Below are 26,542 nucleotides of genomic sequence, written 5' to 3' on the forward strand. Positions count from 1 at the left end.
TAGTGGACGGTGGTGCCAACTTAACAGACACCAGAGTGTCTGGGTTTGTATGATTTCTCTTGAGTGTGTGTGCCTGTCTGTGAGGGTAGGTGTGCATATGTGTGCACAAAGGGAGTAAGTAGTAAGTACTTTCTTACTAAAAGTGGGAGATGAAGGGGAGGAGGAACATGCAGGGTTATTCTTCCAATGGCACTGCAATCTGCTGTATAATTCAGAAATCATAAACTGGAAAAATAGACATTCTTTTAAGTAGAAGGAGCGTAACAGTGGCTAGGCATCACTCCATAATCTAGCTCTCCACCTGAGCAACACGTGCAGAGCTTCAAGAGGCTCTGAATTCTTTCTGGCTGCCAGAGATAACCAATTATACAAAGAAGAAAAATCTGCCGGGTGCAGTGGCTCATGCCTGTAATCCCAGCACTTTGGGAGGCCAAGATGGGCAGATCACCTGAGGTCAGGAGTTCGAGACCAGCCTGGCCAACATGGTGAAACCCCATCTCTAATAAAAATACAAAAATTAGCCAGGCATGGTGGTGGGCACCTATAATCGCAGCTACTCAGGAGACTGAGACAGGAGAATCGCTTGAACCTGGGAGGCAGAGGTGGCAGTGAGCTGAGATTGTACCACTGCACTCCAGCCTGGGCAACAAGAGCAAAACTCCGTCTCAAAATAAAAAAGAAAAAGAAAAATCTTATGTTTTCTTACTCTTGGAATGAAGAAATATGCAAGTACGAAAATTCATGAGCAGATTCGGTAGGTATCTAGCTCTGATTAAATGATTTCTTAGAAATAAGAATTAGTGAAATCAACCACTTTTTAAGTTACAAAATATTACAATGATCAGTTTTAACCTCACCCCCTGCCCTGAATGAACTAATTGTTTTTCTTAGAGCCAGGTAAGGGCCTGCCATTGGCAAGCTTGCACCTTGAGTTAGGGTTAGAGTTGTCATGAGTCAAATGCCAGCCATGTCCTCTTCTGCCCCCCATGGGGGGGCCCAAAGTGCAGGAGTGACAGAGAGGAACAGAGGCAGATGGGCAGCAGGGAGATGGACTGGCAGGTACCCGTGTCCTCACAGGTAATTACGTGTCATTCCCTCTGGATGGTTTCTGAACTGTGGGAACTCCCCCATGTGCATCGATGGGAGAAGAGCCAGGCAGAGACACGGTAAGGAGGGCAAGTTATCCATGTGACCTTAGGGATACTTGGGGCAAAAGTAGGCTCACCTCCATGCACACCCTGGAACAAAATCTTTAAAAGAGAGAGCACAAAAGAGAGAGAGAGAGCACTTTGCCCGGAATGAACCCCATAATCAGACACTACATCTCCCAAATTAGCAGCGCCCTTGGTTTCTGGGCAGGCTGAGTTTCCCGCGCGTCGGAGGGGATAGGATGTAGCGGTGAATAACAGTTAGTAAGACTCCAAAATCAAGTGGGTATGTCTGACGATCTGCCTCTCTCTCCCCCTTACACACACACACACATGCACACATACTCTCCCTCCCCCTTACACACACACATACTCTCCCTCCCCCTTATACACACACATGCACACACACATTAAAACACACACACATTCATTGCTCTTAGTATATTTCCTCCCTACCTCCTTAACTTTGACCACTGACAAATTTTTCTCTCTTAAGAAAAGTCTTGAGGCAGTGCACTCGGGCGTAACTCCCTTCCTTGTGATACATCCACGTCTTTGTGAATGATGAATGGCACGTTGCTCACTTGTTAGTAATTGCAACAGACAAAGACGTGGCCTGAGACTGCCCCTCACCCAGTCTATAATGGCTTCTTGCAGCCTGCTTTCCTCCCTCCAGCGCTGCCGTTAGAGCCTGAGGGGTCCAAGGGAATCAGTCTGCCCTGTGAGTCTTCATGTGGTGCAGATGATGTCAGGGTTAGAAACTGACATTCAACACGAGCTGAGGCCCGTGGTCCCAGAAATGTGTGTGAGTTGTAGTTGTCCAAAGACGTGAGAGGACAAGAGGCTTGAGTCAGGGAAGGCCGACGGAGAAGAAAGCCTGGAAGGAGAGGAGGATCCGGGGTGAAGAAGAGAGGAATGGGGAGAACCTTCCCGGTGCGATCACTGCAGAGGAATAGAGGCAGCCATGGGAAACACCTGCAGGGAGCATCAGAGAGGAGCTGAAAGTGCTCAGGTATCAAAAGAAGGCAGAAGAAAGAGCAGCAAAAAGGAGAGAAAAGTCAACATAAAAATTTAACACGGGTCCCTTCTGCTGATAGAAGCCTTCCCAGTGCCTACTGCGGCCACCTTCCTAATGTGACCTCAGATCCAAATTTAGAAACAGCCTCTGTTCCCTCCGCTCCCAAACTGTTTTTTCTGCTTGCCCTGCATTCATTTCTTGGAAGTTTTTTAAGTATGTAAGAGCCCAGGTTGGCCAGGGCGGGGGTTAGAGAAGCAAAGGAACCGGAAACCTGTGTCTGCTGAATTGCAGAGCAGGAATAAGGGACTCTGCAGAAAAGAGCATGACAAAGAGATGCGGATACAAGCGAGGGTAGAAGGAGAAAGAGCTAAGAAGGCAGAGGTTAGTTGTTTGATCGTGCACTTGGGGAAGGTGGAGGGAGAAGGGGCCGTGAAGAGATGGAACGGACTGGCAGAGGAGATTTGTGTTGGGAAAAGGAGACAGAGAGGACAGGACGAAGGGGACAGAAGAGTAAAGAGCCTGGAAGGGCCAGGGAACCCTGCCTGCCATGGTCCTGCCCCACTTCCTCCCACACACCCTGATGCACCTGTGACTGCCCTGGCACCTCAGCAGCTTCAGAACAGGGAAAGGAGGAGAACACGGGTTTCACACGAGGAGAAGCAAGGAGGGCCCAGGGAGCTGGGGTGCCCTGTGATTCTCAACCCTGTCCACATGATCTGACCTGGGGGATGAGAGCTTATTAGATCCAACTTGAGTTGACAACAAAGAACTTCTGGAGCCTTTCAGGCCCTTTTGAAACAGGCAGATCCTCTGCAGTCATGTCTAATGCAGCAAAGAAAACAACAGTGTCCCCTGCAGGTGCAGGGACTTCTGGCCTGAGACAGCAGAATAATCGCTCCTGGAGTGGGAAGGTTGGCTTGTGTATTGTACGCGGCCATCAGCAGCATCTCATTTCAGACTCTCTCATATCCCCGGAATGTCCCGGGGTTACCGAAAAGGCCCCATTCTCCTTCCACCTGCCTTCTCCTGCTGTTAGAAACCAGGATTTTTGACTATTGTCCCTGCATCCCCACATGTCACCCAGAGGCAGCTTTAGGCCCCCTGTCCTGGGCCACCCTTGGCATAACTGGGAGTAGACCTGGGTGCCTACCACAGCCTCCTTTTCCTCAAGGGCAGCTGCCCTCTCGGTGCCCGGCTCACTGTGAGCAAATACATATTTAAAGATATATTCTGCTACTTCCCAAAGGGACCAGCCACCACCTGCACTCCTCGTCCTGGTGGAAACAGTCTGAGTGCTTGCTTTGGTAATCAAAGGTTTCATTGAGTGCACATGTAGTGATCCTGGCAAAACCCTGGAAACAGAAAGTCAGCTGAAGGGGTGTTTCTGGAGATGAGGAATTGTGCTGGTTAGCCACGGGCGTGTCCTGAGGATAATTATTTGTTTACAACATTTCTGTGAACAAAGAACACATAGGGACAGAAATAAGTTAGTTTCCAAGAATCTTTTGATGGGCTCCATTTATCTGACCCATCGGGTTCTAGAAGAGGGCAGAATGCTGCTTTGGTTCTCCTCCTTGGACAGTGGAACTAGAGAACGGGAAGCTGAGATGGCCGAGCTGAGTGGACGGAGGAGGGAGGAAGCCCCTCACCTCGCCTGCTTCCCCCAGGGTCCCTTCCTCCTCCTCCTGTTTCCTAAGCTTCTCAGCTGGGCTTCAGATGTCAAGGTTTCCTGGCTCCTGTCACTTCACCTTCTCATCTCATCCAGTGGCACTGGACCATAGGCATTTCAGGTTGCTCAGATCTCTCCCACCGCAAAATAAAGCAAAAACAAAAAAGTTCTCTCTCTCTCAACCTATACCCATGTCCTCCTCTGGTTCTTCCCTTCACAGTCAAATGACTAAAGAAAGAAGCAGCTGCACTCACCTCTCTGTCCCCTCCCCACTCTCTCTTCCGTGTGTCTCCCACAGAGTGGAATGAGTGCTCAGTGCTCAGCCACCCAGCCCCTGGGGAACAGTATGAGTGTCTTCCCCGTGTTATACCCCCGGGGGAAGGTATGAGTGTCTTCCCCATGTTATCCATTAGGAGACGGGCTTTGGGAGATTGCATGGTTTCTGCAGTGCCAGGGATGGAGGGCTGTGGTTCCAGGTATTCCTCTCTGCAAACACCTGCTCTTGATGGGGGCTCTGCTGCCCCTGAGCCCGCTGGCAACTGTACTTGGCCCCCACCACACAGCAAAACTCTCACCCATCTTACCAGCAGTCTTCTCGCCCTGGAATTCACTGGTGCCTGTTTTAGGCTGCCTGGGCTGCCATAGCAAAATACCACAGACTGGGCAGCTTAAACAATAGACGTGTGTATCTCAGAGTTCTGGAGGCTGGAAGTACAAGGTCAAGGTGCCAGCAGGTCAGTTTCTGGGGACGGCTCACCTCCTGTGTAATTTTGGGTGGACGCAAACATTCGGTCCATATGCCAATCTCGTCAGGCCTCCTGTGGCAGAATTTGAGGCCGCTCACCCCTCCCTCTTCCTCAGTCCTTGGTTCCACAGGCCCTGGCTGCCCTCTGGCTGCCTCCTGGCCACTTAGGAGGTCCTCAGGTGCTCAGACTTGATTGGATTTCCCAGTCCCACCCAAGGTCATCTTCTCTTCTCTTGCACACTCTCCCTGGGCAACTTAACCTACCACGGCAACTACTGCATCGGCTGCTGCCACCCAAAATGCGATACACTGAGTGGCGGCAGAAGCCTCCCCAGGAAGCCTGTTAGAAACACGGACTAGGGACCCAGCCCACACCCTGATCAGTCAGAAGCCTCGCGTGGAGGAGATCTGCATATGATTCGTGCGCACACTGCTGAGACACATTAACCTCAACAACAAGGCTCCCGCATCACATCTCTGTTCCGGACCTCTGACTCGGGTGTCAAACCTGTGTGCTGCTGTCTCCGGGGAGCGTAGAGGGCCCTCAGACACAGTGTGTGCAACTGATCTCATCCGTTTCATCCCACGTTGGCCCCACGTCCTGCCTGCGACATCAGCACTTTAGGAAAAACACCATTGTCCCCTTCTTACCAGGACCCTGGCTAGAGACCTTCTGTCTCCCTGGCCCAGGCAGCATCGCGATCCCCCTGCCTTTGGGATATGTCCCTTCCACTTCCCCATTGCCACTGCCCAGTTCAGCCCACCTTACCTGTTATCTAAAAACCACCTCTGCCTCCAGGGCCTCTTTGCCTCAGCCTCCCCGCCCCACACTTCTTCAATCTGTGCTGGCCACGCTGCCTTCAGGGTGACCTTTCTCAGTGCCAATCAGGTAACTCATTCCCAATCTGCACCTCTTCCCTTCCCTCTTGCTGTCCCACCTGCTCCTTCCCTCTCACCTCTGGGCCTTTACAGGCGCTGTTCCCTCTGCTGGGAGCACCTGCCTCCTCCACTGACCTCACAATTCTCCCACGCCCTTCCAACCTCTTCAGCAGCAGGCCTTGGACTCCACAGGAGTGGGCTCCCATACCCGTGCACACCCACGGGGCCCACAGCACTGTCGACGGTTTTCCAATTTCCTGCCTATGAGTCCCCGCACTCCAAGGGACTTTGAGATGCTTAAAGGTGGCTTGGGACATGGCTGATCCACAATAGAGCCTCGGGAAATATCCAACCCATTGCAAAATGGACCGTCCCCCACCCCCATGCGGTTTCAGGGCCGCTCCCAGGCTGTGAGTGTTTATGTGAAGGACTCCCATCCTGGCAATGAGCAGCTGCAGCTTCCAGGATTTTGCCTTCTTAAATGCACTTCTGTTAAGCTGTGCATGTAAGAGGTCTGTTCTGTTGAAATATTTTCCAGAGACTTTCATACTAAGGAGGGCTTTATTGTTATAAATATTTAAACCTGCTTTGCAGCCGGTCGCTACGATTACTCAGCTCAGAAAGCATGCACAAAGCCTGCCTCTAGTGGACGATCCTGTGCTATTCATCGGCCTCTCTTAAATGTCTTCCTGATTTCAATTTAAAAGCGTATCTTTATATAACATATAAAATTTAACTTTTTCTTTTTAAAAATATGTATAGCTAGTTTTTGTTGTGCAATTCTATGAGCTTTAAGACCTGGATAGACTTGTGTAACCATCACCACAAATTGGGATATGGAACAGCCCCATCACCCCAAAAAATTCCCCCTGCTCTGCTTCCTTCAGGGCAAGCCCTCCCTCCACCCCTAGCCCCTGGCAGCCACAGACCTGTCTACAGTCTCTGTAGTTTAGCCTTTTCTAGAAGGTCATATAAATGGCATCAAGCAGTATATAAAGACTAGCTTCAAAGTGGAGAAAACTTTAGGCCTCTAAGGCATTTTAATGCCCGCATAGTCTTAGTCTTTAGGGTAATTTTGCTCTAAAAACGTTTTTGCTGTTTTGGTGAAATATGTAATACTAGGATAGACTATGGAAGATGTGCTTACTGAGTTCTTACCCTCAATGTCAAAAACCCAACAGACTTTCATTACTGCATCCCCTCTGTACAGGATCAAAGTGCCCACCCTTAGAAAGTCTGATGAGACAGAGAAGAATGACTCGCGAGGATCAAGAAAGACAGGCTGAGTGAGCGGTGTCCTGGCCTGAAGCCTCTGAGCACTGCAGTTGTCCCTCAGCACCCCTGGGGAGTGGTTGCCGGAACCCCCACGGGTACCAAACTCCACAGATGCTCAAGCGCCTTAGGTAAAATAGTGTAGTATTTCCCTATAACCTACACACATCCTTCCGTGTACTGGAAATCATCTCTAGGTTACTTGTAGAATCAAATACAATGTAAATGCTATGTAAAAAGTTGTTCTACTGTATTGCTTAGGAAATAATGACAAGAAAAAATCTGCACATGTTCAGTACAGATGCACCCATCCTTTCGTTTCTTCCAGAATCTTTTTGATCCTTGGTGGTTGAATTTGTGGATACAGATCTCATAATACTCAGGGCCGACTGTAATTCTGAAGGAGGGGGCTTTGGGGCGGGAGCCTACAGGAAGCTGGAGGCAGGGCACTGGGGACTTGAAAGTGAAAAAGTCAGTCATGAGCATGGGAGAAAGGAGAGGAAGGCAGGGGAAGGCACTCCAGATGAAAGAACCCCCTAAGTGCAGGCTTGAGGTGGGATGGCACAGTGAGGGCAGGAGAGGGAGGATAGATGGTCCACCTGGAGCAGACAGTATATGCAGTGGAGGGGCAAGCAGGCAGGCCAAGGTGGGGCTGAGTGTCTGGAGTTGACCCTCGTTGCCACTGTCTTGGAGGGAGCTGAATGGTTCCAGAGTAGAGGCCGATGCCACGTGACCAGGTGAGGTGTCTTGTTGAGACCGGGCACAGTGGTTCATGCCCATAATCCCAGCACTTTAGGAGGCTGAGGCAGGAGGATTATTTGACCTTAAAAAAAATTGTTCTGTTGAACTTATTGCCTTGAGACAGAGGAGCTTTCCCAGGATGGCCATTTCCTACCTGCCGGCCTCAGCTCCCATCGCCTGCCCTTATGCCCACTAAACGCGCTTGTCCAATCTCATGGTTAAGGAGCCACAGGTTATGGTTTTGGCCCCATAGATGGAGGGAGAAATTTGCTGGAGGGCCTGTGGGAGTCTTTGGCTCTCTTGCAAGAGGAATACAGAGTTGGCCCTTCTCTTCCCCACTGTCCTTGCCTTCATGAAGCTGTGCTGCCCAGGCTGTCAGGGTGGGACACGGAGCCCAGCCCCTGCTGGCACCATCCATGTGTTGCTCTCGATCCCTGTTCTCTAGATTTGCTAAGCCAGAAAAATTAGCCTGATTTGTCTAAGCGTCTGCCCATCGGGTTTTCCCTTACTTGCCACTAAATGAGTCCTGAGTGGCTTTGCTCGTGCTGTTTCCTCCACCTGGATCTCCTTCTCTACCTTGTCCAGCTGGTGATCTCTTCCATCCAGAAATTTAACTTCAGTCTGAGTGAGCACCTCCCCAGATACCCCAGGCATCAAACACAATCATTGCTTACAGGGCTGTGTCCCTTATCAAGGAGCTGTGAGCCCCTCATGAGCAGGAACTGCTCCTTACTTCTCTTTGCACCTGGAAGGTCATAAATGATCAGCAAATATTTGTTGGATAAATGAAAGAACAAATGAATTCCATAGAAACAAGCAAGGGAAAAATGGGAAATGATTTCATCAATTCTTGCTAAGTCACAGGCTTTCTTCCTTCACAAAAGGATGTGCAAGAGAGTTGAGGATCTTGAGTCTGACAAGCAGAGAGGTGCTTCTTGTTGTATTTATTATCAAAGCTTCGCCATTAATCCCTGCAGGGTCAGTGAACGCATGTCAGCTCTGCACTCAGTCCTGCTGCACTTCAGTGGACTCTCACCAGAGGTCAAAGGCTATCAGCTCACTCCTTTTGTCTGACCAATGCCTTGGGTGGCTGCTCTCATCCTGACTTGAGCTAAATTGGGTGATCTGCCTGGAGACTTAGAACCTTATTCCTCCCCCCAACCATTCCCACTGCCTTTGCCTTGATCTGGACTCTTCTCTCCTCTTGCCGGGACCAATGCTGCCGCTTCCCACCTGTCCTTCCCTCCTGTGCATCCCACACAGCCTGCAGCTAAGCATGGTTCTGAGCAAGACACAGCTTCATGCAAAATATTGTACCTCTGCTTGAAGACCCAATGTGAACATTGCCCATTGATTTTTGTTTCTCGATCCCCAACTTCCCATGCCCCAAAATAGCATCCTGGGACCATAGAAATGGAATTGAGCTTTCTAAAATGATTCTGCCCATCTCCCACTTTACAGATGAAGAAAGTGAAGTCCAGGAAGTTGACATTGCCTCATTCAAAATCATGTGACTCATTAGCAGTAAGTCAAGCCTGTAGCCCAGCTTGTCACCAGGGCTGTTTTCTTCATTACATCACCATGTCTCTTCCTCTTCACTGCCTGCGTGACTATGTCTCGGCAGTCAATGGATACAGCACAGCATTGCCAGCTTGCCATGTACAAGGGGGATCTGTTTCAGATATTCCATGGAGACCCTGGCTGGAGGATTGCAGGAGAGTCCCAGGAGGCAGGACTGCCAATGGCACCAGGCTTCGCAGCCATGCACCTGCAGCCCTCAGGCAGCACTGTCCATTGTCATACGAGTGTGGCAGGTGTGAGGCATCACATCTGCTCACCCCGGTGATAATGCACAGCAGCTACAGGCAGATTTCGGGCCGGAGAGCAACCGAGTGAGCCTTGCAGCCTCTGCTGCCAGCACAGGCTTGTTCCTTCAACACTGGTGGAGAGAGACACGCTGTCATCAGGCCCAAGAAATACTGCCTTCCCCATCCTATCCCTGGTCACTGGGTGCCCGCAGAGTGTCCCAGAGGAGGGAGGGAGGGACCCTCCACTGGTTCAAATGGCCTGTTCTCAGAGATGCAGCAATGGACCCTCGTGAATACTGAACTGATAATCATGGGAAGGAGGCTGGCTCTCCTGGATTCCATCATGATTCCTCTGAGTGACAATGTGATGTTGGCCGACTGTGTCTTCTTCAGGATATCATATACACTTGAGGTCTCCAGGAGCCTCCAATTACATTATTTTCCTGGCTCATACAGTGACAAGTAATTCTTATCCTGGATTCCTCGTTACTGAGACTTCTCTTGCCTTTTTTGTTAGCTTATGACTTATTCTAGGACTTCCTCCAACAGGTTATACTTAACTGTCTACCTCAGTCTCTGGAAGTTTTAAAAATGTTCAGCTACATAAAAGAAGTAGATTCTCCCTGGAAACCAAATACCCACGGGCCTCACTGAATTAATAATTTATGTATTTCTAAAAAAAGATTTATTAATTAAATCAAAATTTCATTGTAATTTTAAAATAATCTTGTGGTCTTTCTCCATGTGTCTGAAGCTAGTAATCACTCTTATTGTCCTGTGAATTCTGATGTGCAGTTACCTACTAGCTTAGTGGATAAACATTTTCTCTATTAATGAGCAGGAGGCTTATTAAACTGTGACAGATTAGACTATTCTTTCAAAGCCATAGGTCAGTGGAAAAACAGAATCTGGATGCTAAAAACTGTGCCCATGTGAATTAATTTACCCCTATCTTTCCCTGAGCCATCACCTGAGTATTTGTTCCTAGGTTTGTTGGCTGCATTTGCTTAATTTTTGTCTTGTGATTTCATTGAGAGGTGTAGTTGAGTGGGTGTACTTACAGCTTCTGTTCCTGTTTGAAATATCATTTGGAAACCTGATCACACCCTGCACAAGTATGCTTGTGAGGCATACTAATTCAATACCATTTGACCAGGTGCCTCCTAACGCTGCCCTCCTCAACCTTTCTCAGCATGAATGTACGCTTTTTCATGTGCTGATTTTAACATAATCTTTGGTTCACAGTAACAGAGAATTTTGTTTGAAAAAATTCAGGGATTGAAGGGATATTGACATGTACCTAGTCACCATCTATCACTCCATCTCAGGAGCAAGTGTTCCTTGCTCTCGTGACTTTGTCCTGGTGACACAGAATTCATCCTTGTAGACCACTTACTTTCTTCCCAGGCTGGGCAGTTCTGGCTTTTGCAAAGTTCTTCATCAGCTAATTTAAGTCTACTTTTTAAAACTTCCCATCTGCCGAATCTCATTCCACCTTTTACGCGGCAGTGTCCACTGCGCTTTCTGCAGTGACGGAAATGGTCTACAGCTGCACTGGCCAAGATGGTAGCATTACCCACACGTGGCTCTTGAGCATGGGGAATGTGGCTGGTCTGACAAAGGAACTCAATTTGTAGTTTTCTTTAATTGTAATCAACTTAAAATTACATAGGCCATATGTAGCTAGTGGCTACCCTATTGGGCAGTATAGTTCTAAAGCAATGCTGAATATTTAATGACCTTCAGATATTTGCATAAAGCTCTCCTATCCACATCTTTAGCCTTCTTTGGCCCAGCCAAACAAGTGTTTCAGATCATGCCTCTGGACTCCTTTCTGTCTCCGGACTTCGTAACAGCATGGTCACCCTTCATTCACCTCGTTAGATATCTGAAGTAATTATGGAAGTAATCGATTCAGTAAATTAGTGAATGAATATGTGATTTTAATTCTTCACATAAACCTCATCCTAGCTAATCCTCTTGTCTTCTTTATAAGCTGAGGTTTTTGGTTTTATGACTGTGGGTGGGAAGAGGGGATGCAGAGGATAGGACCAAGCAAGGTCGTATTTTCTTTAATAACCACATCCCCACCTGTTTCCCAGTTGGGAAAAACACAAACCGATTTGCTCTCGGGTACCACTAGTTTATTATAATAAGATGTACAAAGCAAGGCAGATGACCCTGCAGTGATAGCAGGGATGGTCACTTGTTTGGCAGAATGGCCCAGGGGAGCATCTCTAGCCGTTTCAATCCCAAGAAAGCACCTTGGGGTGGAGATGATGTGAAACCAACCTGTACATCGAAATCTATTTTTTATTATTCAAAAATTACAACCTGGTCTTCTGAAACTTATTTTTTTATGCTTTTACATCTCCTACAGCCTTACACATAATTTCTAGTGTCTTTTTAGAACCTCTCAGTATTGTAACATTTAATGCATTCTCAGCAGTGGGTAGGTCCGTGTTATGTTTGCATTTGAAGTAGAAGAGCTAAGCTAAAAAAAATGCCTTTGTTTACTAATAAGGTAGATACTATTTTTTTGTTGCTGTTGTTTGATGTGGAGTTTAACTCTTGTTGCCCAGGCTGGAGTGCAATGGCTCAATCGTGGCTCACTGAAACCTCCACCTCCCAGGTTCAAACGATTCTCCTGCCTCAGCCTCTCGAGTAGCTGGGATTACAGGCATGTGCCACCACACCCGGCTAATTTTGTATGTTTAGTAGAGACGGGGTTTCTCCATGTTGGTCAGGCTGGTCTCGAACTCCCGACCTCAGGTGATCCGCTCACCTTGGCCTCCCAAAGTGCTGAAATTACAGGCATGAGCCACCATGCCCAGCCGATACTATTTTTTACTCAAACCAAAAAATATATTCTGCGAGTAAGTGATTATTGACTATCCACTGTATCTCAGCCCATAATGATGGCTTCGACAAGGAATGAGATGGCCACAGTCAGTGTCACCCACTGCACCACAGTGATGGGCGTGGTGAACCAAGAAGTGTGGACATGGCACTGTGCTGGGTTACAGTAGTGAGGGAAGCAAGCTTAGACTAGGGAGCAAAATCAACCTGTGATGAGTTGTGCCTTCCTTTAAGCATCTTGGCATTTGTTGTTGGCATTGAGGTTATAGACCGGTGGTGCAAAGACGAGGCCACAAGGGCCACTGGAGAAGAGGGAGGAGAGCCCAATGGCTAGAAACTGGAAGGACAGCCACACGTTTCCCCCTCTGATTCTTTAATTCACCCACAACATATGCCCATGGTGAGTTCTTCAATTGCAGGCTTTTGGTACAGGAAATGAGCTCTTGCTAGAGATTTAAGACGGAGTCAAATCATGGGTCTAGCCCTAATGATGAGTAACTGATGGTGAGGATGAGAGTTGTGACAGTGCTGGTGGTCATGAGGAGGATGAGGATGATGAAGAAGAAAACAGCAGTAACAAGGACGATGATGAAAACCTGCTAATTATGGTGCTGATGCCAGGGATAATTATGGTAGTGATAATGATCATCATCCGAGGGGGAGTTACTGTCATTATTTCTCAGTGGCTTCTCTTTGGGTAGAGAGTGAGATAATTAAAGTCTGGAAGGAGACAGGAACAGGGGGCGTGCAGCTCCTCAGATCCATGGGTCCCGCCCAGCTGCACGCTGGGAGTGAAACTATCAAGATTAAGAGCTATGCTGTTTCAGCAGCATTTCCACTGTCTAAATATAAACAGCCTCAGGCCCTGATCCAGCAGAGGAGACCACAGCTGCCAAATGCATCGCCAGCTGCAGGCCCTGGCTGGGTTTCTTTAGGGGAAAAGGCCATCCCACCATGGACAGGTTCCAAAAGGCATGAGCCTGCGAATAGAATTTGAGGTTCAAGGAATGCTAGACTGTGCGTCTGTGTTCAGGGTCACAGAGCGAGTCTGAAGGGAGCAGGATGAGGACATGGGTGCCCTGCCTCCAGGGCCTGTGCTCTCTGCTGGTACAGACAAGGGCCTGGTGAGATGGTAGAACAGGGGCGGCTACTGCAGTGGTGCCACCTGCGTAGGAAGACGGGAATCTAGTGGGGATGGGCAGGGGCCAGGCTCCCTTTGCTCTCGCAGGCACCCAGCTCCAGTGGCAGCTGCAAAGTCCCAGCTACAGATGGACTTTGAGATCTGATGACAGGATCTGCTGTTATCCCACCTCTGGATCAACGGCGCCATCATCGGTGCCCCAGCTAGCCAGCAGATGTGGGCCAGATAAGGCTTGACTGGTCCACATGTCCGTTCTGGCTTAAGACACTGCTTATCTTGACTCAGGGAGAGAAGGAAATGGAAGAACAAGAAGAAAGAAGATGCATTTAAAACATATTACCTAACTAATGCCGTGAACACATGAAATGTCAGCCTTTTGATTCCCTCCTGCCAATACGCATCCGTTTATCCAGTGCTGACTTACTCAGCCCTGAACATGCACCAGGCGCTCTCGCAGGCACAGGGAATACTGTGGTGGACAGAGCCGGGGAAGCCCCTGCTCTCGTGGCTCTTACATCCTGCTGGAAAGACCGTGCATAAATAGATGTGTTTATCATGTGTCAGGCAGGACACGTGCTCCACAGGAAAGTAACGTAAGGTAAAGGACAGGGAGCAAAGGGGAGTGTCTGGGGGAGGACGGCAGGGACGGCATGGAAGCAGTGGCCCAGCAGATGCAGGACAAGGTCCTGTGATCCGAGGAGGGGTCTCAGGGTGGAGGGACAGGGAGCAGGCCAGCGTGGCTACAGTGCATGATGTCCAGGATGAGCAAACGGAGTGATGTTTGAACATGTCATCAGGGAAAACTACACACAGGGGCAGGCTCACAGCCACATTTTCCCCAGCTGATCTTGCTTCCTCTGTTACCAAACCACCCTCAATACAGCCTCGCAAACTGAGCAACAGAGGAGGGGGAACACAACTAATACCCCATTTGGCAGGCTGGCTGAAGGCTGTTGAAGAAAGAGCAGAAACACCTGGTAATCCTTGCAGGTGTCGCCCAGGCTGCAGGCCGGAGCTGTCGTGGGACAAGCAGGAGGCTGGAATGGAGCTGGGATGGGAAGGAGCACAGGCCATCAGCTTCCCAGGCCCCGTGTTAATTGTGTAATATCATCACAGCAGGGTAGGATGCCCTGTGAGGGCACCTGACAGGTGTTCATCACATTCATCAGCATTGCCCTACCAACGACCATATTTACATCAGGCATAAATGCAGTTTACCGCACTGTGTGAGAACTGGGGATTAATAGCTCCGGTCCAGCTAGATTCTGATTTCCTTGGCAGGAGGAGGCAGAACAGCACACATCTTGACTAAATAATCATGCATTTTGCATGGTTAATAATTCTGAGAGCAGGAAAGCTACCTTCCTAGGATCACAGAGAACTGACTTTCTTTTCTACGAATCTTTGAAAAACCAAACAGATGGGATTTTACCTTAAGAGTTAGATTGCGCTCTTACACTGTGCTGTTCAAATTATGAATTGGCCTCACTTGGATGTTGGACTATTGATTATCAACTCTGGCAAGCTCTTTATTCAGAACTTAGGACATGCACATTAAAAGAAAAAATCCTCTCTTTGACCTGGTTGCCACCAATGTGTATCTACGTAGGATGAAAAAATGCATCACGTACTCAGAAGAACGGGCTGCAGCCCCGGAGCCCCAGTCCTTCTGCCAGCTCTGGAGCAGGGGGAGCTCCTGGCTGCACCTGAGGTGTCAGTCTCCAAGAACCTGAGCCCTTTCCACACGCATGGCTCTGTTCTAGGCACTCGGGGGAGCTCAAACAGAAAGAGAGTAAACCTGCTGCTGTTCAATCAGAGACCCAAGTCATACTCACAAATGATCAAGCTAGTGAACTGGATGGCATTTTCACAGCTAGATCTTGTACTGCAATTATAGATTGTCACCATAAAGCTTTTGAGAGCAATTTAATAGTTAATAACATCCTAATTCTATGATATGAGTAATCTGTGCTCTGAGAGTGGCCTACATATAGGCAGAAGAACCATGAGGAGCTCTCAAAGAAAATGTGCCATATATTCAGGCACCTGGGGAGTGGTTGTAGAAAGCATGACCTTCCAAGGCAATTGATTTTGGTTGTTCTTTAAAGGATCACTCTAGGAGTCCGGTCATTCTTGTGGGTTCCTCTGGTCTAGATGACCCTCATGGAGGATCTTCTAATCTTGCATTATTAGAAATGTCAGCTAAGTGGATTATGGATGGACACTTTCATGTTGTAAAAACACACCACCAGAAGTCAACCATTCTTATTTTGCCCACGTATTAATGCTATTTCCAAAACTGCCCGACAGCTCACGGGTGTAGGGGTTTAGGGGTCTATATTCCTTGCTAGACTCAAGCTCCTTGAAGGTAGGGAATATGTCTTATTCATTACTGTATCCTCAGTTTCTTGCCCCATTGTGCAAGCTAAATAAACAATGAATGAATCAATGAATCAATGATGAATAAAAGGAAATTAGTTAAATTCCCCTTAGATAGCAATAATTGTCCTTCTCACCCCAGGTTATCTACAGCCAGATACCATTTGGATTATTGAATTCCTAGGATGTTCCTTGCCTCTCTGATCCTTTGCCATCTAATCATATCCACTCTTATGTTTTTATTTAACTTCTTAATATACATACCTGATTCCCACCTTTAAGTATCCTAAAGGAACACAATGCCTTATCTTGCTTCCCCTCCGCCCTTGGCACACACCACCTACCACAATGTTGAACTTACAGTAAACGATCAAGGACAAGTTTCGGACTAATGCAGTTGGATGGAATGGCTTCTGTGGCTTTCAAACAGAATTCTAGATCTGACCTAGACCAGACCCAGATCCTGCCTGGATGTCAGGACTTCCCTGTCTCCAGAGAGGCAGTGTGAACAGAGAAACAATGCCGGGCGGATTGTTCTGACCTGGCTCCCAGACCCAGGCCAGGGGCCAGGGTGTGTGTATAAGGGCATTTGTATTTTGATGGACTTTGTGGGTTTTTTAAACCCCAATTGTATCATTGATTTTTTTTTTTTTGGCATTGACGTTAAGATTTTCATTCAATGGTGATGGATTTCAAAATTGCCCTGCCATGTGGAGTGTTACTAAAGCTCATGTGGATGAAGGCTGTTGAGCGCCTGTGTCTGTGCTCACATTGGCTGCTTTGCTTTCCTTTCCTGCCTGACACGTCCTCTCCATCTTCCCCTTCTCCGTTGCCATCTTCCTGCCCTTGTCTCCTGCCAGCTTCCTCCTTTTCTGCACTCAGCCTTACCCTTTCTTCCCCTTATGCTTCTTTTCTGGGACTCCCAAACCCAACTGTGCTTTAGAGAAAGAGTCCTGGACTCAACGCCAGGGAAATGCATGCCCGTGTTCCTGCCTTGCTGCCTTCTACTCTGACCTTGAGAAGGTTATGAACTCTTGGGCTTCCGTTTTGCCATCTCTCAAGCCAGTAAGTTAGACCATGGATGAAAGACTGCCCATCCTAGGATTATAAACTGGGTAAGATTTGCATCAATGTGAGTCTTCACACTGATGCTGGCTCCAGGTTTCCTTTCTCCACTGTGAGCTGAGTTAAAAACTCTCTATTAGGAGGCATTTCACATACCATTGTCGAGGAGATGGGAAATAACAATTCCATTCATTTGCCAAGTAGAAAAGCCCTTGCCTTCTTGGTTCATTCAGCAGAGGGAAAAGTAAGCTAGGCGGAGGCAGGAATGGCCTTTATTTGCAAAGGAGGCTGTGCCTCACTGTTCTTCAACAGGATGCCTAATGAATTAGAATTTGAGTAGCATGGCTGGGTGCAGTGGCTCACGCCTGTAATCCCAGTACTTTAGGAGGCTGAGGCGGGCAGATCACAAGGTCAGGAGTTCAAGACCAGCCTGGCCAACATGGTGAAACCCTGTTTCTACTAAAAATACAAAAAAATTAGCCAGGCATGGTGGCAGGCACCTATAATCCCAGCTACTCAGGAGGCTGAGGCAGGAGAATCGCTTGAACCCAGGAGGCAGAGGTTACAGTGAGCCAAGATGTGCCGCTACACTCCTGCCTGGGCGACAGAGCGAGACGCCATCTCAAAAAAAGAAAGGTTATGCCTCACAGGTTCTGACATTCAGTAGGATTTGCACTTTGGCACATTTTTCTTTGTACATAAAACCCTTATCTCACTTCTAGAACAGTGCAGTACTTAACTTTTCCCAGGATTAGGTATTCATTTCAGTCATGAAAAAGAAAAGGGCATTTGACCCAAATTACAAAAACTATTGAAGTAAAACTGCCCTATTTTTTCCTTCATGCTTTCATTGAAAAATGCAGTGACTGCTGCTGGATGAGTGTGGATTTGGGGGCTCTGAGGGATGGAGAAGGAGAGGCGCGACTCACACGTGCCAGGAATTCACATTCCGGCTGATGCGGGAACACGGGCGGCGTATAGACATCGTACAGACATTGTACAGACATTGTAAAGACATTCGAGCACAATTTTGAGAAAACATGAAAGGATTTCCACAAGTCTTTATGTCCTCTGTATATTAAGGTGTTAAGACAATGGATAGCAAGAGAAAGATGGGATTTTGTGGCAGAAACTTCCAAAAAAAAAAAGTTGACCTGGAGCAGGTCCTCAAAGCAGGAGGCCTCAGAGTACCTTGTAGTTTAAGTAGGAGGGAGGACTCGGGTATCTGGAGATGGGAATGGAATTACCAGAGGAGAGGAGCATTGAAGAAATGGCATCAACACTGAAGAATGCGCTGCTTTATAAGAATAATGAGCCCTTAAATGCCAGTCTGAATCTTAGCTTGACAAATGGGGCGAATCTGAACACCTTTGGGATAATAATAGCACCTTGCTCTATTTGAGATAAAATCCATTTCTTCCGACTTCTGAAAGGAATTATTGTATTGGTCCATTTGTTTTATTTTAGGAAATTTTAAAATATGAGGTAGAAAGAAAAGTATAAAGTATTCTCAAAGTTATTAGCTAATAATTGGCTGATGTCACTCAGGTGGTTATATAATAAACTGTCTCAGTATCATTAAATTCTAGAAGTCCAGAAGAAGGAGTCAAGGACTTCTTAGTATTTTGAGGCAGAGGGAAGAACTACAAAAAAACCTCAGGGCAGGAAAATTGGACCTGTTCCAGGCCCTGAAAGCTGGTGTGATTTGAGTACAGTGAGAGAGAGACGACAGAGAGACAGAGAGGGAGAGAAGACAGAGAGAGAGAGAGGGTGGGGAGACAGAGAAGGAGAGAAGACAGAGGGGGGAGAGAGAGAGAGAGACAGTGGGGGCCAGTAGGGGAATGGAAGCACAGTTGTGGGTTGGTATCTCCTGGCTCAATGCCTAATGAGTTAGAATTTGAGTAGCATGGCTGGGCACCGTGGCTCATGCCTGTAATCCCAGCACTTTGGGAGGCCGAGGCAGGCAGATCACAGGGTCAGGAGATCGAGACCATCCTGGCTAACACAGTGAAACCCCGTCTCTACTAAAAAACAAAAAAATACAAAAAGTTAGCCAGGCGTGGTGGCAGGCACCTGTAGTCCCAGCTACTCAGGAGGCTGAGGCAGGAGAATTGCTTGAATCCAGGAGGCAGAGGTTGCAGTGAGCCAAGATCGTGCCACTGCACTCCAGCCCGGGAGACAGAGTGAGACTCCATAAAAAAAAAAAAAAAAAAATTGAGTAGTATATTACTTTGCTAGGGCTGTTGTAACAAAGTGCTACAGACTGGGTGTCTTCAACAATGAAAATGTATTGTCTCACGGTTCTGGAGGCCAGAAGTCAGAGATCGAGGTGTCTGCAGGGTGGGCTCCTGCTGAGGCTGTGAGGGAGTGCTGGCTCCAGGCCTCCTTCCTGCATCTGGTGGTTTTCTGGCAATCTTTGGTGTGCCCAGGTGCACCAATGCATCTCCAGCCTCTGCCTTCATCTTCACATGGTGCTCTCCTTGTGTGCGTGTCTGTCTCTGTGTCCACATTTTCCCTGTTTACACCGACACCAGTCATTTGGATAAGGATCTTTTTTAATGACCTCATTTTAACTTGATCGCCCCTGCAAAGACTCCATCTCCCAATAAAGTCCCTTTCTAAGTCCTCAGGATAACGACTCCAACATGTCTTTTCTAGGAGACACAATTCAACACCTAGAAAACAGTTAAGAAAAAAAAGAGAAAATTTGGTAATTGTCTTCTGTACAGACTTCTATTAGAACAATGAGATGTTTATTTACCAAAATCAGAACCAAATTACAGGCCAGTATTAATATATGAAACTGCTTGCATTTCACATGTACACTTAAATTTCCAGTCCTGATTTTCATACCAAGAAACATGGCCAAGTCATCACTTCATAAAGGAAAACCATTTTGGAAGGTAAAAAAGACAATTACTCTTTGAAACAGTCTAACATTGAACTTTAGATGTAAACTATGCCAAGCAAACATTTTTTCCAGGTAACGTTATTTGTTGCAGACAGCCCTTGGCCATTGTGTAGATCCCAAATGTGGTGAAATGTGAGCTCCCAGATCATTGCTCAGTTTCCAGCTGCCATCCCGAGTTTGTTGGTGTCACTGATTCCAAGAACAAAACACTGATGCATGAAATTAACAACCTTATAAATAGATGACAACACGTCTGTTAGACAAAAGGCTGCAGTTATCCCCTGGAAACAATCAAACACAATTCCAGTAAAAGTCTTGCCAAATACCTCTTTGTAATTCAAGGAACCTAACAACAGACAATATGCAGTGCCTCCTTGTTTGTGTTCTGGAACTCAGCGCTGCTGCAGTGTAACTGAGAACAGGCTAGTACAACCCACAGGCATCTTGAAGTGTGCAAGGAGGCTCAGAGAGGTTTATAGCATTGTTGTTTTGTTTTGTTTTTCATGGTTCTTTATGTCATTGTTTGTTTTATAAAGTGTTATTTATAGTATGTTCATCCTTAGGGACTTTTCCTTGAAACCACCGCCTTTAATGCTGATGATTGGTGTTCCCATGGACCTTGGGTTAAAGGGGCCAGATGGTATAGATGCCCTGGGGAGAGCTTGCTGTTGGCCTTTGGGAGAGACCCTGCAGCAGTAGGTTTCAGCTCTCCCAGTGGCAGAGCTGGGTGATAACTGCACTTTCTTCTAAGGGCAATACATTTTGGGAATGTGCGTGGTGTGAGTTTTCTGCCAGCATCTTTATAGAGCAATGTGTACTTGCGAATAAATACAACCAAAGTCAACAAAAGAGCATATTGATGCTTTGGTAGAGAACTCAGCAGTCTCCCCTCTCTGTAGCGTAAAATCCAGGGAAAACAAAGGCCCCACAATGGGGACAGATGGCCCCGCATAGGTCTAAGGACTGCCATTCCATTTCAAAGTTATAAAGTACTCTCATACTGTTTACCTCTTTTACTTCACAAAACCACCGCATTAAGTGGACAGGGTAGAAGATATTATCCTCACTTTTTATATGGAGAAAATGTGGCTCAGGTGACGAGGTGAAAATTTGTGGGTAAGGCAAGAACTTTCTTTCTTTCTCAGTCAGTTCTCTCTACTCAAGTGGACTTCTTTGTATTATTATTATTATTATCATCATTATACTTTAAGTTCTAGGGTACATGTGCACAATGTGCAGGTTTGTTACATATGTATACATGTGCCATGTTGGTGCGCTGCACCCATTAACTCGTCATTTACATTAGGTATACCTCCTAATGCTATCCCTCCCCCAGCCCCCCACCCCACGACAGGCCCTGGTGTGTGATGTTCCCCACCCTGTGTCCAAGTGTTCTCATTGTTCAATTCCCACCTATGACTGAGAACATGCAGTATTTGATTTTCTGTCCTTGCGATAGTTTGCTCAGAATGATGGTTTCCAGCTTCATCTATGTCCCTTCTAAGCTGACCCCACTCCTTCCTTTCATGGTAGGCACACATGCACCGAGTAAAATGGCTGAATCGGGGCTCCAAAATGTTCTCTTCAGTCCCTCATGTTTTGGCAAACTTTCCTCTCTGCTGTGGCACATCAATCCCGCTCTTCTCCATAAGGTCTATCCTTTTCTTCATAAAACTTTCTCATGGATGGCTCCAGTCCCAAATAAAGCTATCCTCCTGCTCCTGGCTTACTCCAATTTCCCAGCTCTTTTGGGAAATGTAAACTTTATGGTGTCATTATTCCTTTTATGTAACTTCCTTTTTTCTTTTCTGAGATGGAGTCTCACTCTGTTGACCAGGCTGGAGTACAGTGGCACAATCTCAGATCACTGCAACCTCTGCCTCCTGGGTTCAAGCGATTCTCCTGACTCAGCCTCCTGAGTAGCTGGGATTACAGGCACTTGCCACCGTGCCCGGCTAATTTTTCGTATTTTTCGTAGACATGGGGTTTCACCATGTTGGCCAGGCTGGTCTCGAACTCCTGACCTCAGGTGATCCACCTGCCTTGGCCTCCGAAAGAGCTGGGATTACAGGCGTGAGCCACCATGCCCGGCCCTTTTATGTAATCTCTTATCCTGCCCCAAAGACAATTTTATAAAATAATAATAAGTAGCACTTTTGAGTGATTAATAGGTGCCAGGCACCATGTCAAAAACTTTCTGTCCAGTATCTCCTTTAATCTTCACAAGATACTTATTGTGGTAACTCTTACACCATTTTATAGATGATGAAACCAAGGCTAAAGGAAATATGATGAAATGTCCAGGGTCACTCAGCTGGGAATTTGGGAAGCCAAGTTGGAAACTCAGATCTACTAATTTTCAAAGCTTGCACTTATTTTAAAGTAATGGCATATTTGGTTTGTTGTCATGGTTTAATCATGAACTATTTCAAGTGTACAGAAAAGTACAGATGGCATTACTTAAAACCACTTGCAGCCAGGCGCAGTGGCTCACGCCTGTAATCCCAGCACTTTGGGAGGCTGAGGCAGGTGGATCACCTGAGGTCAGGAGTTTGAGACCAGCCTGACCAACATGGAGAAACCCCGTCTCTACTAAAAATACAAAATTTGCCAGGCGTGGTGGTACATGCCTGTAATCCCAGCTACTTGGGAGGCTGAGGCAGGAGAATCGCTTGAACCCTGGAGGCGGAGGTTGCGGTGAGCCATTGGACTCCAGCCTGGGCAACAAGAGCGAAACTCCATCTCAAGAAACAAAAACAAAAACAAAAAACCACTCACATCCAGAATGCTCAAATTTGACAAGTGTGATCTGTCTTGTTGAATGCGTCCAGGGTCTTGAAGGTGTGTATGTATTCTGATGCACTTGGATGATCTGTTGTAAAGTATGTCAATTAGGTCAAATTAGTTGATATTTTGTTCCAGTCTTCTATTTAATTACTTTTGCTGTGAATTACTGTGTAAGAAGTATTGAAATCTCTCATTGTATTTGGAGATTTGTCTAGTTCTCTTTTCAAATCTGTCACGTTTTGCTTAGTAAATATTGAAGCTCTCACAGTAAGCACATATACATTTAGGATTTTCTTGTCTTATCATTGAATTGACCTTTTCATCATTATGAAATGTCCCTGGTAGTATTCCTTTGTCTCTGTTAATATTCTGTGTTCTTCAGTCCATTTGTTTGATAATAAGCCATTGCAGCTTTCTTTTGATTCATATTTGCCTGGTAGAACTTTTTCCATCCTTTTACTTCTAACCTCTTCATATGTTTACATTTAAAGTATGTTTCTTATAAATAACATGTAGTTACGTCTTGCTTTTTTTTTCTTTCAGTGTGACAATCTCTGTCTTTTAAAAAGAATATTTAGAGAACAGATTAGCAAATTATGGCCCCTGAGCCTAATTTATCTTAGTGCCTATTTTTGTAAATAAAGATTTATTGGAAAACATCCATGAGCATTTGTTAGGTATTGCCCAAGGCTGTTTTTGTACTTCCAAAGTAGTTGCAATACAGACCGTACGGCTTGAAAAACCAAAAGCATTTATTATATGTCCCTTTATGGAAAATATGTGCTGACTCCTATTTTAAATGTTACATTTGATGTAATTGTCAGCATGATTTAATTGAAATCTACCATTTGCTATTAGGTTGGTGCAAAAGTAATTGTGGTTCTTGCCAGTAAAAGTAATACTTGTTTCTTTATGCTTCTCTCTTCTGATTTTTGGTTCACTTTTTCCTGTCCTCTTTTGGCTACTTGAGTTTCTTATTATTCCAATTTATTTTCACTGTTGGATTAACAAGCTCTTTGTTTTACTTTGTAATGGTTGATCTATGTTTACAATGGACATTTTTAAGTTATCACAGTTTATCTTTGATTGATGGACCACTTTTGGTATATCGTGTAAAAGCCTACAGCAGTATTCTTCCATCATTTCACCATACCATCCTTTCTGATATTTTGTTGTTCATTTCATTTCTACATATGTTTAAATCCCATAATACATTGTTATTATTTGTAGTTTAGAAAATCAACTGTCTTTAAGAAAAAAAACAGCTTTATATTTATCTATTTCTTAATTCTTGTGTTTTTTTTTTTTGTTGTTGTTTTGTTTTGTTTTGTTTTGAGATGGAGTCTCGCTCTGTTGCCCAGGCTAGAGTGCAATGGCACGATCTTGTCTCACTGCAACCTCTGCCTCCCAGGTTCAGATGAGTCTCCCGCCTCAGCCTCCCATTTCTCGAGTAGCTGGGATTATAGGCACGCACCATCATGCCTGGCTAATTTTGTGTGTGTGTGTGTTTGTAGAGACAGGGTTTCACCATGTTGGCCAGACTGGTCTCGAACTCCTGACCTCAGGTGATCTGCCTGCCTCGGCCTCCCAAAGTTTTGGGATTAGAGGTGTGAGCCAGCATGCCTGGCCTATTTCTTAATTCTTAATCCTTTTTTTTTTTTTTTGAGACAGGGTCTTACTCTGTCACCCAGCCTGGAGTGCAATGGTGCGATCTCTACTCACTGCAACCTCTGCCTCCCATCTTAATTTTTTTTTATAGAAACGAATTTCCTCTGGCTTTATTTTCTTTCTGTCTGAAGAATTTATTTAACATTGTAATGCTGGTCTACTGGCAATGAATTCTCTCAACTTTTGTTTATCTGAAGAATTATTTCGCTTTCATTTTTTAAAGTTTTTTTGCTGCATAAAGAATTTCAGGTGGACATTATTTTTCTTTCAGTACTTAACTATATCATTCCTTGTCTTCTGGCTAGCTTAGTTTCTGAGGGGAACTCTATTACCATTCTCATCTTTTTTTCCTTTGTATATATGTTTCTTTTCTCTCTTGACTCATTCAAGATTTTATCTTTATCTTTGATTTTCAGCAGTTTGAATACAATGTGCATAGATGTCATTCTCTTTGTATGTAATTTGTTTAGAGTTTGTGAACTTTGCACATCTGTTTTTGGTAGTCTTCCATTCAGCCATGATTTCTTCATGTGTTTCTTCTGTCTCATCCTCTCTTGTTTTTCCTTTGGGGTCTACTCTTACATGGATATTCGGCCATTTTAATCATTCCAGGCTGGCTGGGTGCGGTGGTTCATGCCTATAATCCCAGCACTTTGGGAGGCCGAAGTGGGCAGATCACCTGAGGTCAGGAGTTCGAGACCAGCCTGGCCAATGTGGTGAAACCCCATCTCTACTAAAAATACAACAAAAATTAGCCGAGCTAATAATCCCAGCTACTCGGGAAGCTGAGGCAGGAGAATTGCTTGAAACCGGGAGGTGGAGGTTGCAATGAGCCAAGATTGTGCCACTGGACTCCAGCCTGGGTGACAAGAGTGAAACTCTGTCTCAAAAAAAAAAAAAAAAAAAAAAAATTATTTCAGGCTCTGGACTCTCTGTTCTTCTTTTATTTACTTATTTACTTTTTCTTCTTTTCTCATAAATATAATGTTAAGAAGTAGAAGTCAGACATAAAAGAATAAAACTATGATGGTTTCATATCTGCAAAGTCAAAAAATGCCCAACTAATCTATGGAAATAAAAGTCAGGTTCGGATGTAGGGTTAGAAGGTAATGATTGATAGGTGCACGTGGGATTTCTTAGTGTCTGATAAAGTTCTGTTTCTTGATTTGCATGGTTGTTAGACCAGGTGGGTTCACTGCAAAACTTCATGGAACTGTACACATGATTTGTGTACTTTTTCTGGACATGTTATTCTTTTACTTAAAAGTTTATTTTAAAAATCAAAAATAGCTTTCCGTGTGTTTTTCTTCTAAAAGTCATACATTTTGTTTGGGTCCATAATCTTTTCAGAATGTATTTTTATTTATACTCTGGAGAAAGTAAGTTTATTTTTCTCCTACAATAATAGTCAACTCTTCATCATGAATGTTGCATCATTTCCTGGTAGTTTTTATCATAATCTTGGCCATGTATGCACGATCCTTTTCTCGTCTTTCTCTTCTGTTCTATTTGTCTATCCTTACACAATACCACACATTAGACATTCTATAGCTTTATGACAAATCTTTGCACCTGATATGGTCAGTCCCTTCTAATTCTCTTCTTTAAAAATTGCCTTGGCTATTATTTGCCTTTTACTCTTCCATGTAAATCAGGAAACAGCTTTTAAATTTTATTAAAATTCCTATTGAAATGATATTGAATTGAGATACTAAGTTGGAGAGAATTGACTACTTTATGATGTTGAATTATCCCATCCTGGAATATGCTAGATAACATAAGCACAAAGACTTCTTTTAAGTCTTCTAATAAAATGTTATAATACTCATCACAGATGTCTTAAATATAATTTAGAATAATTACTTCTGTATAATTTTAAAATAGGGTGAATTAGTGCTTCTTTTTAATCACACACTTTGCATTGAGTGTTACCAGTGAAAGGAAATGCTAAAGACTCATTAGTAGGAATCTTGTATATAGTGAAGTTAACATTTTCTTGCTAAGTTCAAATGGTTGGATTCTCTTGGATATTCTATATGGACATTTGTAAACAATGACAGTTTTGTTTCTCCCCGTCCTTGCCTATCTCTTTTGTTTGTTTGTTTTGTGTCTTCCTACACTGGCTACTCTTTTCCATCCAATGTTAGCCCAGAAACCATGACAGCATGCACTTTAGTCTTCCTCTTAATTTAAAATGAATATTTCCATATTTTCATGTCTAAGTGTGTTTTCTGTATGCTTTGGTATCCCTTTTTTTTTGAGAAGATTAATATAGATCTCTTCTATCCCTTGTTTTAATTTTCATATTTTGAATTATAAATATGCACTGTGTTTTCAAAGAATTTATTTTTCTTTGCATATAGAGGTGATCGTATTGTTCCTTTTTGTTTAATCTACTACTATAATGATTTACCTAAATGAAATGTCCAATATTAAACCAACCTTGATTACA

The 26,542-nt window shown here is 45.2% G+C and overlaps 1 protein-coding gene across 6 annotated transcripts in view; it reads left to right on the forward strand.

Annotated features, from left to right (window-relative positions):
* DPP6 (dipeptidyl peptidase like 6) overlaps positions 1 to 26,542 on the forward strand; it is a 1,137,219-nt gene that overhangs the window by 817,851 nt on the left and 292,826 nt on the right. Inside the window, exon 6 of one of the 6 annotated variants that reach the window (XM_024357620.3) lies at positions 8,934 to 18,505. Within the exon in view, the coding sequence (XP_024213388.2) occupies positions 8,934 to 9,368 (435 nt within the window). The 3' untranslated portion in view covers positions 9,369 to 18,505. 6 annotated transcript variants of the gene reach the window in all.

This window comes from Pan troglodytes, chromosome 6, assembly GCF_028858775.2.
Source record: "Pan troglodytes isolate AG18354 chromosome 6, NHGRI_mPanTro3-v2.0_pri, whole genome shotgun sequence".
NCBI lineage: Eukaryota > Metazoa > Chordata > Mammalia > Primates > Hominidae > Pan > Pan troglodytes.